General features: G+C 52.2%; 1 protein-coding gene across 3 annotated transcripts in view; it reads left to right on the top strand.

The window, feature by feature from the left end:
• DLGAP2 (DLG associated protein 2) overlaps positions 1-12,031 on the top strand; it is a 484,295-nt gene that overhangs the window by 150,937 nt on the left and 321,327 nt on the right. Inside the window, exon 1 of one of the 3 annotated variants that reach the window (XM_019668778.1) lies at positions 11,647-11,975. The exons of the other annotated variants lie outside the window; for them this stretch is intronic. Within the exon in view, the coding sequence (XP_019524323.1) occupies positions 11,942-11,975 (34 nt within the window). The 5' untranslated portion in view covers positions 11,647-11,941. Of the gene's footprint in view, positions 1-11,646; positions 11,976-12,031 lie in introns of those variants that run through there. 3 annotated transcript variants of the gene reach the window in all.

The raw sequence follows: 12,031 nt of genomic DNA, 5'->3' as shown, positions 1-12,031 counted from the left end.
ACAAAAGGACAGCAACTTGTCTGTTCCCCTTCCCCCAATTCCCCAGCGCTGTTCCCATCCCCCAATTCCCCAATAAAAATCTTTAAAAAAAAAAAAGAGGAGTTGTGCTGATGGGCTCTGCACAGCTGCAGAGCATCGTGCACAGTTCCGTCTGGGGCCTGCCTGCCTGGTTGGTGTTGCCGCTGGAGACCGTCTGGCTGCGGAAGTTGTTCACCGCCTGAGCCGCCAGGCCTGGTCTACACAGTGAAGTCTACTCACAAGCATGGCTTTACTGAGAGCATTTGTAGAGCATGGGGACTGCTCAGAATCTGCCAGCTGCGCCCTCTGCTTAACCCTCAGGCATATGATGGTACCATCTCCATTTCGCAAAGGGCACACAGGCTCACAGAAATGAAACAACCGTACTCCATCGTGCAGGATGGAAGGAGGTGGAACCTGAAACCCTTCTGCCTGACAGCAAAGCCGCTGCTCCCTGCTCTGCGCCGGGCTCTCCTGTTTGTCTCCTGTTTGCGAGCTCGCCACCTTGCAGGAACAGGGCGCGTCTGCTGGGCCCCACTCTGGAAGCAGGGAGGGACCGTGCTTCTACTCCTGAGGCCCCACTGGTACACGGCCGTGTCCTTCCTGCCTGATGAGACTTTTACCAGCAGAGTGCATTCATTTACTTGGGCCATGGAGTTTGGAGAAGCTGGGGACACACCATGAGCTTGGACCTGGGGTGTGGCGATGCTGTCCCAGCAGGAGGAGGACACGGCATGCCCCGAGACCCGACGGCACCGCCCACCGTCCTGCGCTGCAGCTGGCCATGCTGGCATGTGGTCTCGCCTCCATGCTCCCTCCATGAAACCAGCAGTTGGAATTCGATATTCTCCTACGTGCTTTCTCACTTTAAAGTTCAGTGTGCTTATAAATAAATAGGAATAAGTGATTTTCACAACTGTATTAACATGACATGTACAGACTGAAAGGAAGAAAAATAGCAGTAATGTTGCTGTTTGAGGCACAGTTAGTACTCAGTTTCTCAGGAAATACGATAAATTATAGAATTTTCGGAGTGAGGTTGATAGGAGATTGACAGAGTTACATGCCTGTCATTGAGAAGTTACTTCCCATTTTAGGATAAATTCCCGTAAATACATCTTAGGGGAAAGATTTTTGAGGAGGGTGTCATCAGTAACTTAAGAGATTAGCGAGTGCCCCTTCGCGTTTTATGTTGTAAGGGTATGGTCATGTTTATCATCTTTTACATCACTGGGAGAGGTTGTGGTGACGTTGTGGGCAGGATTAAACATCCATGTGCCCAGTAAAAGGCCCTTTGGACCTCTGTAATTTTGGCATCTTCAGTGAATAGGCGTAGCGTGCCCTTCCCCGGGGCGTGCTCCAGAGGGTTCCCAGGATGCCAGCCCAGCGGGGAGAATTCCGTCAGCAGGAGAGGCCTCCTTCTGAGACCTTATTTATTCCACAGGAGGACAGAACTGACCCTCGGTGCTGTCTGTTAACGTTAAATTTAGTGTGTTCTTGTGTCTGTTTCCGTAAACAGTATGTGCTTTGGGACCGTAGGGTCTGTGGACGAGGAAGACGCTGTAGGCTCCACAGACGTGAGTGTGCGGTGTGCAGTTTTCACCAGCTCTGGAGTGCTAATCATGAGCACGTCCATGCAGAGCTTCTGCGCTCTCACACTGGCTGGGCTCGTCCTGCGTGGCACCGCGGCCGTGGTCACCAGCCCCGCCGTGGACGTTGGAGCTGCCTGCCTGAGCGCACAGCTGAGCCGAGCTGCCTCCTGTGCTCGGGAGCTCATTTACAGTCAGGCTGTCAGCCTTGGACAGGAAGGTCCACNTGGCTGGGCTCGTCCTGCGTGGCACCGCGGCCGTGGTCACCAGCCCCGCCGTGGGCGTTGGAGCTGCCTGCCTGAGCGCACAGCTGAGCCGAGCTGCCTCCTGTGCTCGGGAGCTCACTTATAGTCAGGCTGTCAGCCTTGGACAGGAAGGTCCACAAGCGCGGAGAAGAACCTGCATCCCGATTCCCACCAGCTTCTTCCCAGACGACGCTGGTCCCGTAGCCTGAGGGACGCCAGCCGGGCCAGGCCAGGCTCTCAGGCAGGAGCAGCTGCCTCCAGCTCCCGTCAAAGGCCCCGGTGCTGCGGGCCTGCGTCACCAGAGCAGCAGAGCTGTCCTCCCTGCAGCGGTGTCGCCCCGAGGGCCAGGCGCTGTGGCGGCGTGCCCACCTGGGCAGGCGGAGCTTGGCCATGCTGTCCTCTCAGCTTGGCTGGTTCACTCGGACGCGGGGCGCACAGGCCCCGTGCACATGCGGGTGTCGGTGGAATATGGGGGTGTGGGCACAGATTCATTAATTCACTCCCCAGCAGTGTAAGATGGCATGTGGGGACTGTCTCGTTGAAGTGACACAGCAGAGAACATACGTCGTGTTCACGTGGGAAAGTGGGGAAGGGTCACTCGTGCAGAGATTTATCCCTGTGCAGCATGTTCGGGGACGTTGCAGGGACTGCGGCTTTGCACCCACTGCGGTCACCCGCCCGCCTCTCGGCTTAGCCCCGCCACACTCAGCACAGGGCCCTCGCCTGCTGTGGCCGCCTGCGCGCCTCACAGCAGCCCCTCTGAGGAAGCCTTGAGCCTCTCAGTGTGACTTGCTCACCTCTGAGCTGGAAGAGCTGGGGAGGCTTTTTGTTTTTAAGTGCTGCTATGCTGTGAATTCACCAGTGCAAGCGAGCTTGACCACGTAGCGCACAGGTGTGCCCACCGTGGGACGCCCCCCACGGGCGCAGAGGGAGCAGCCGGCCCCACTGCACAGCACACACGTTCTGTGAAGTCTCAGCGACTTGCGCGCCTCCTGCCTGGTCACTCAGCACTCACTCTCGGGCAGCTGTGCTGGGCACCGAGCTCCCGCCTGTGACTGGTGTCTGTCCCTCGGCCCCCCCACCAGTCCGGCACGTTCAACGGCTCCTTCCCGGTGGAGGCATCACCCTGCTTTTCTTTCTCTCCCCTTCCCCTTCTTTCTCTCATCCCTTTACTTCTTCCTTCTTACCACAGGTACTAGGAGTTCTTCTCATAAGGGGCCAAGTGCTGTGTGATGTCGGTTAAATGGCCTGTGCTCCCTGACCTTGAAGATCCGAGGGGACAAGTCCTGTGGAAGGTGGTTTCAGCATGGACTGTCCTCGGGAGAAGTCGCACTGAGATTTCGGGAGGATGGGAGGGAGAGGAGAAGCATTGTGGGTGAGGGCTGCATCCCAGGCCTGGGGAGGAGTAATTCCACCGGGTTTTCGGGGAGCACAGCTGCCAGACAGACAGGGTCGTTGGGCGATGCTGTGTCAGGACAGCCACGTGGGTATCGGCCTCATGTGGGGGCCTCGCCTGGCCGAGCCTCCTGGGAACTTGAGAGATGTGCCTGGTTAGTTCCTGGCGGGTTTTCTGGGGCTTGATGACATGGACTTCGTCATAATGTGATGGCACTGGCTTCAGAACTGCTGTCAGCATGGCTGAGATACGTCCTGTGTAAACGGGGTGGCGGATTGCAGAAGCAGTTGTCCTTCACCCCTGTTTCAGCATTCAGACCTGTTGTCCTCCCCTGATGCCTGTCTGTGGAGCGCAACAAGGGACACCCAGGCCACACAAACCACGGGCCTGTCAGGAGAGAGGGAATGTGACATAATTCATGCGTTTGCTCGCGTTTTGTCTCATCATAGTCACTGTGTGACCAGGCCAGAGCTTCCATGTGTATGGTGTATGTTTACAGATGCAACGAATCGTACATTGCCGTTTGTATTTTTGCAATGGTAAAGTGAGGTTTTTTTGTGTGTTTTATTTTATAATTTTGGGTTATTGAAAAGAATCAAAACGGGAGCACGGGTGAGGTACCATCGCCGTACATCCCAGGTGGAATCCCCTGTGGGCCCGCAAACCCCTGTGGTCAGGTTACAGGGTGTTTTCTGACCCCAGGCCCCCAGTCTCCCAAAGGCCTCGTGTGTGCTCAGGACAAGTGAGCTCATGACCTCGGACGGAAGGGCCACTGCCAGCCTGGCCTCCCCAGAGGAAGCGGGTGTGAGGGCAGGGGTGAGCCCTACGCTGGCCTGTCCCAGTCACCGGAAGACACAGGCAGTGACAGGCTGGGTCGTAACTCAGCGCACGGTGAAGACTGCCCCAGGGCAGCGGGCAGAGGGAGCTGCCCGGTGGCCGTGGCGAGCCAGCTGGCAGGAAGACCCCGCGGGGAGCGGGCGGTCCCTGGGCTGAGCTGGAGGACCCACAGTCCTGCACAACATACTATGGAGCTGGCTGACACGTCGCCATAGCAACCAAACGAGTACCGTAGCAGGTTGGCAAGCAGCAAAATATTTTATTATTTAAGAACCAAGACTTTAATATTTTATTTTTCATTATTCACTGTAGTTTTCCCCCTTTTAACAGAATGAGTTCCTATTCTGTTTATAAAAACGTGCTCCTCAGTGCTTTTAGAGCAAGTGCTATTGGGTTTATATTTTACAAAAGATCAGAAGGGTCCTTCTGAGGAATGTTAACTTTTATTTAGGCCTTTCTGTGTAAAGAAGCCTGTGTGTGGTCAGCGCTCCAACAACCTCTGGCTGCTTCCCTCACTCGTTTTCCTGGTTTTGAGTTTAACATTTGACTACTGGGAGCTGTTCGTCATCCAAAGTGCTGAAATTGGAGGCTTGTAGTTTGCTGCAAAGTGTTTCTTGGAAGGTTCCTGTATTTATTTGTTTTTTTCTTTTCCTGGTTTGAGCACATACACGTACACACTGAGGACTTATGAAAATCCATGTATAAAAATCCCCAGTGGTTGTGTATGTTTTCAAACACAGTAGTGAACATTGTGTTGCTATTTTAGTGTCTGTATTAAATGGCTGAGCTTTGTTCTTAGACAAAAATCTTAGATTTGTAACTACAAACTGTTAGGCATTTTTAGGCTCATTTTACCATTATATAAATACAAATTTTTTGGATTAGAGGTATCATTAAGGTAATGTAACTCACTGTATACTACAAAGCATATTTTTGCAAATATTTCTATTTTTCAGTGGAATTCCACAATAATATAAAAGTAAATAAAAAATGAAAAATAATTTGTCATTCTCCCCTTGGATTGCATGCCCAGGAATTATCAGATAGTGCATGATTTAACAATCATTCACTTTATTTAAATAATTTAAGTAAAACAGCAGAAATTAATTTCTTAGCAGAAAATAAAATTACTTAGAACATTTGGATTTAGGGTGTTACCTTGTGTTACTTATTATATTGGTCAAGGTTTTTCTGGAGACTGACAGCAGACTCCTCCCAAATAATTAAATTGTAAAGAAAAATCATAACTTACCTAGAAAGATTTTTCATTGCCAAATGTTTTTATTAAAGCTTTCAGTTTGTTTTATAAAAAGCACTAGGACAAAATAGTAATAGCATTCTTAGCACATGACATACAAAATAACTTCTGCTTCACTAAGCAATAAATTGCATGTACAGAATTAAATAGTTGTCCCACAGCAACAAATGTTGAGGTGTCTCATGCTGAGGAAGACAGATATGTGATATGAGGTGTGATGTTTAAATTTTTAAAAATATTACAGTAAAAGACACATTGCCATTAATCCCCCTCAGATTGCTCCCCCTCGCTTTGAACACACTTATCCCATCCTTCTTCCCACTTTCTGAAGCAGTTCTGGAAGTCCTCTTTCGTGAGTGTCTTTAGTTCATTCTCCACCATGACAATGCTCCGTGTCACACATCGCTTCTGGTGTATGGCAATTTCTGTCAAATAAAAAAACCTCAGTGTGTCCTCGTCCACCTTATTCGCCGGATCTGGCACCGTGCGATTCTGGCTCTTCCCCAAAGTCAAAATGATTCAGGACATCGAGGCAGCACAACAGCGCAACTAGAGATACTCACAAAAGAGGACTTCCATGTGTCTTTTACTGTAATAAATTGTTTTTATTTAAAAATTCACCGTATGTTTTGATCACACCTCATACACATGTGTCTCAGAGGTTGGTAAAGATCAACTTTCCAGACATTTTACCAAGAATTAAATCTATGAACAGACATTTTTGGTAAAGGAGGCTATTGATAGAATTTCTTATGATACCACTTTCTTACATGTCCAATTATGTTAAAACTCTGACAATCTCAAAACATAATGTGGCTTTGCTAGTGATTTGGAACTGATAAGATCTTTTTCAGGTGAGATAAAAGAAGATGAGTTCATTAAGGTCTTTACTCCAACTTACAAAACTCGCAAATTGGGCCGGCCGAGTGGCACATTGATTAAGAGTTGGCTTGGGACGCCAGCTCTGAGCAGCAGGGCCCCGGTTCGGATCCCACATGAAGGCCAGTGACGCTGCCCTCCACAGCTAAGATGGTGAACAACAGCTCAACCTGGAGCTGGGCTGCCATGAGTCACCGGTGACGGCGTTAGGCCACAGGGGGGCTGCAGTGGGCTGCCATAAGCTGCTGTGAGTGGCCGGCAGCCGCCATGAGCGGCCGTTCAGAGGCCGGCGAACAATCTGCCTCACCCGGGAAGAGCGCAATGACAATACCAACATGGGCCAGTGAAGTAATGTCCTCCACAACTAGACTGAAGAACAAAAGGACAGCAACTTGTCTGTTCCCCTTTCCCAGATTCCCCAGCGCTGTTCCCCTCCCCCAATTCCCCAATAAAATCTTAAAAAAAAAAACTAGCAAATTGATTTTTATATTTCATTTTAAACTATAAGGACAGTGATTTAGAATCATCCAAACTTTTTAGGCCTCCTCTGCCTCCTGTGCGTATCACTGTGATAAATGTTCCAGACTCTCTATCCGTGGATGTGTTAGGTCTTTATCTGGCTTAATGTTCATGTCAGATAATATACTTTTCCATTTAAATTCTCTGCTTATTCCTCAGAGTCCATAACGCATCATTTAATAGTCCTGTTGGCAAATGTTTCCCATTAGAAATCTAAAGCCAAATGTCTTTCCTTTCTCGATGCCAAATTCTCTTCTACGACAGTAACGGCAGCCCTTGGGCTGCTCCCCCTTGAGGGGAGCAGAGTCCAGCTGCACGCCAGTGAGGCTTCTGCGTAGCGGGGACACCATGGGGAGAAGCCCTGGTCCCACAGATTGCACTTCATGGATTTGGACACAATGCTTCACCTCTCCGGACCCAGCTTCTTAATATTTACATGTAAGAGGAAAGAATTCCTGCTTGAGTGCAGAAACAGTCACTGAGAAGACAGACCACAGTGTGGCCTGAGGCTGAGAGGCAGGTCGTGGTGTATCGTGGAGGGAGAGCGCGGCATTGCAGGCATGTGCGTTCAGTCTGCACCAGGTAGAACTGTCCTGTGACAAAGTGGCTAGTGCAGGCTAGCCCTCTATTGTGTCGCTTCTTGTGGCAACTCATAGTAACATTAGAGGGTTTTAAAAAATGTTATTCACATTTCTGGAAAACCTACCCGTACTGTTTCTCATTGTAACTGTGGGTTAAGTGAGTTCAGTCTAAGGTATTAACGTGGAACCGTTTTGCAAGAGGCCTGGCCACGTGGGTCACTCCACTCATGACCCCATAGTGTTTCTTTCATGCATATATGGCTCCTTTTTCTGTGCATTTCAGTTTTATTTTACTTAAATATTCTGTGCATTTGGAAGACTAGATTCTTGTCGCTTACCCATTTCTGCCGTCTGTGCATCCTAGCTGCTCTCACTGTTTCCTCTTTTTCCCATACTTATTTTTATGGTTTTGCTTTTAGGAGTTTTCCATGTTTTTGACATGTATTTAAGGAGTTATTCTTTGTTGTATCCCTCGTCACAGAACTAGTGTTTGTCATGACCAGGGTTGCACCCTTGCCCTGAGCCCATGGGAGCCCACGCCATGGCCCAGCGTGCGTACAGTGCGTGGTGAGCCACATGCGGCTCTGGGTGTGTTTTGTCTCAAAAGTTTGCCGATCCTGGTACAGTGAATGCCACTCCCGGTACGTGGTTCAGGCACAGGGACTGGCTCGGCCTGGGGTGGAATCATGACAGTCCTGTAGCGTGGTGCTGGCGTCCGTCTGTGTCACCTTTGAGGCAGACAGCTGGACCGGAGCCAACTGGGCCGGACAGTAGCTCCAGGGCCACTTAGGTCCACAGCTCAGTCCACTTAGTAATAGGTTGGAGTGACCGCCCTGACCTCAGTCCGGCTGTAGGGAGTATTGTGGTTATGCCATGAAACATCAAACAGTCCCTGCTAGGTAGGTCAGTAGTCACCCCACTCACTCCTTTTTGTAGTGAATACACCCCAAATATGGGGGTAAAATGTCATAATGAGAAATCTCTTTGAAGAAACTCAGGACGGTGCTTGTGAAACCTGAGAACTCCTGGCTGGTGACAAGAGTCCAGACCCTCAGCCTGAGAAGCACGAGTGTCAGACGTCACATTTTACCTCAGACACGGCTTTGGGTTGTGGGCCTGTCACTGCAGTTTCACCCTCAAAGCCCCTGAGAGGATTCGACCTGAGTGTGATTCTCACACCAGGACACACAGGTCCCCGTAGATACACGTGCAGCTCTGATGAGTTGGATTTGGCAGTTTGTATTAACATAGGTCATTAGGCAACGTGAGTAAATTTAAATGCGTTTCATACGGGTAAATTTGGGTGACACACAGTTCATGTTAATCCAAAGATTCAGATGCTGCATGTATTTTCCATTTTCTAAATTACTGTCCATTGTGAGGCTTGTGTAAACAGGGCATCAGTCATTAATGGACTCATTAATTACTCTTCGCTTTCGTAGCTATAAATGGCATTGCCCTAAAAATCTATAGTTTACTTATTATTTTTATAACTTACGAGTTGGACTGGCTCTTGATTTCTTAGGTCTAACTCTGAAAGAAGGTTAGGAATCTGTATTCTAAACTCCAGCGAATCCTCCCGGGGTTACACTCAAGGACCAAACACGACGGCCTCTGGGGCAGCTTTCTCTGAGTGAGATTTATTTGCTAACGGCTCGTAGCCTTTCATCTTTAAGAATTGTGACTGTTCATTGATGCTGACACTAGGGGTTAAAATACGCCACCAAGAAGACAAAAGGCAAGACAATCTTTCATTTCATGGAGCAAAGCAAAGTGCTTGTGGAAACTTTGATGTGTGAGACGGAGGAGCAACGCGTTGGGGTCCCAGCGCCGTATTTGCAGACCCTCAACCCCACTCTGTGTCGACTCAGGCTCAGCGCTCACAAGCGTGATAACTTGTTCTCTCTGTGGTTCGGTTTGTGTCAGTTGGACTGAGACGCCCGAGTGCTGGTAAAATGCTATTTCTGGGGGTGTCTGTGAAGGGTTTCCTGCAGGGATTCGCATTTGAGTCAGTGGACTAAGGAAAGCAGACGGTCCTCCCCAGTGTGGGCCGCCCCCCATCCATGGAGGGTCCGAGCACACAGAGAGGGGCAGGAGGGAGGACTCTGCCTGCCTAAGCTGGGGCGTCCACCCCCAGCCCTCGGCCATCAGAGCTCCTGGTTGTCGGGAAACGGGGCTCAGACTGAGTTACAGTCCCAGCTCTCCTGGGGCCCCAGCCTACAGATGGAAGGTCGCAAGACTTCCCGGCCCCTGTATTGTGTGAGCCAATTCCTGTAATAAGTCTGTGTCCACGTCCCATTGGTTCTGTTTCCCTGGAGAACCTGTCTGATACTGGACGCCACGCATAGCCACGTGCCGGGGAATGGCAGCATGGCAGCAGCTCCGGAAGCTATTCGAGCCGGTTAAACCCGGCGATGGAGTTCTGAGATGGTGTTTTAAGTCGCCTGCATAGCGGTTCTCAAGTCTTGGGTGGCACGGCGACGGCCCAGATTGTGGTGTGTGGTTATTGGCTCGTTAGGGTTCGTTAAAATCCAGTTTTGCAGTCATCACCTGGCGGTTGGAAATGTGCCGTCATGACGTGGCTAGACTTCCTTTATCACGTCTCACAAAGGTGGGTGTCTGCAGACGGGTGAAAACCAGCTGCGGAAGGACGACTCCTCGCAGCCCAGGATTGGAAGCGAGAGGCACACGCTGACGTGACCGCACGGATGCCCTGAACCCTTGCACGTCAGCCTGCCTTGATGAGAACGCCCACCTGTGTTTGCCTCAGAAGAGCTGACGAGCATGGTGCTCAGAAGGTTCTGGCGTGCGTGGCGTCCTTGCTGTTCTGTGGCCTGTGGACACGTCACCAGCCTGATTGTCACGACGCAGCCCCCTTTGTATGCTTCTGTGGCCTCTCCTGTCTCATCTCAGATCCGTAATTAATTCCATCTGCAGAGACCCTGTTTCCAAGCAAGGTGACATTCCGAGGTTCCAGGTGGCTGTGAACTTGGGGGACACTCTCCAGCCCACATGGTGTTCATGGTGATGTCCCCACAGAATGAAACGCCTACCATGTCAGCACGTGTGACGGCCAGCCTTCTCTTCGCCGAGGGGCCTGCGAGCTCCCCTGAGATCAGGCCTGAGGTCGCTCCTTGACACTGATTCACATGGGGTTCTCACCCTGTGAGGTCACTCCGGGGAGGGGACTTGGCTATTCCACTCTGTGTGCTAAACGCCGGCATCGTGGGCTGTGCATTGATTTCAGCGGGGCGCCCTCACGTCCCACGGGGTGGGAGCAAACCCACGGCCCCATGTCCCTCAGCGGGATTGGTAGCTGGGAACTGGTCGGATGAGAACCGAAGCCGGTGGAAACGGGCCACCTCCAGCGTCCTGATGGACCCACAGATGCGTCCTCCGGGGGACTAGCGTGGCTCAGTAACCCCAAAGCCTTCATCCACCAGCCAGTGTTAGCGATGGTGACGGGGTCCACGGAAACTGACTTTTCTGAGAGAACTATTTAGGTCGCTGGAGTAGTGGAGGGTCCCGTTCCAGAAGACTGTATTGTGGAAATCTGTCCCAGTGCCTCCGTCGTGTCTCCACGTGGAGACCCAGCTTTGGGAGTCTTTCTTTGTACTTGATTCTCCCCAGTACTTGCTCGTGACACAGATGACGACAAAACAGTGTATGTAAACAGACCTCGGGTTGTTGGCTGTTCCAAATGTCCACATAGAGAAATCTCGGCTGAGAGTGAAGTCCCGTCACAGGAGCGCTGCCGGACCCCCTCCCCCGGGCTGCGTCCCTGGGACAGGCCTGTCCTGGTTTGGTTCCCCCTCCCACAGTGCGCTTTGCAGGGAGCTGTGTGCCTGCGTGGGGCTGGAGGGCTGGGGTCTCCACCTTAAAGAGCAGCGTCAGCCAGCAGGCCCCAGCCCTTTGTGGTCGGTCAGCAGGAAGCGTTTCCCTGTGACTGTCTACACCCAGGCTGTCCCAGGAGGCAGGTGAAGGGTGGGTGACAGGCGCCAGCGGCTGTCTCCCAGGGAAGGCCTGCCCGGAGGCTGACGGAGCCCTGGAGTGGAGGGCTCTCTCTTCTCTGACTGTAACTTTTCAGACACTGGGGAGCACTGTGCATCATGAGTAGAAGCTGCCTGGGTGGACGGGCCTCCGAGCAGCTGCCCACTCGCTGTCACACAGGCCCGTGTCGTCAGCGCAGTGACGCGCCCTAGGAAGTTGCCCATTTATGGCACTGGAGCAAATGATATCATCACAATAGGTGGCTCCTGCCTAACCAGGGATCGTCTGGGAAATGAAATTACAGACATTTCTCTGCAACACCAGGGGGCGGGGGCCCCTGCTCTCCGTGGTGGAGGTCCTGGGAGACGGCGCGTCCGAGATGGAGGCGTCGGTGTCCGTGGCCGGCTGCGGTTGGAGGACAGAGCCGCGCCTCGCCGCCGAGTAGCAGGCGGCCCAGGTCCACACGCGCGCACTCCGGATCCGCGTTTTGCGTCGCGCTGGACTATGTGGGACACGCGTCGCGAGCCCGCGCCCGCCGCGCTGCAGTGCACTCCGCGGGCAGAGCCCCGGGGCCCGGCGTCCACGCGGCGCTGACCGGCCGGCGGCCGCTGCAGGGACCGGGCGCCTGGATGCTGCGGGCCGCGCAGCAGGGGCGCCGCCCGGGTGAGTGCGGGCGGCTCATTCTCACTTTCCCTCGCGGCGGCGGCGGGGGGCGCGGG

This window comes from Hipposideros armiger, unplaced genomic scaffold (genome assembly GCF_001890085.2).
Source record: "Hipposideros armiger isolate ML-2016 unplaced genomic scaffold, ASM189008v1 scaffold_538, whole genome shotgun sequence".
Lineage (NCBI taxonomy): Eukaryota > Metazoa > Chordata > Mammalia > Chiroptera > Hipposideridae > Hipposideros > Hipposideros armiger.
Note: the sequence above shows the minus strand (reverse complement) of the source record. Positions and strands in the feature narration are given on the sequence as shown.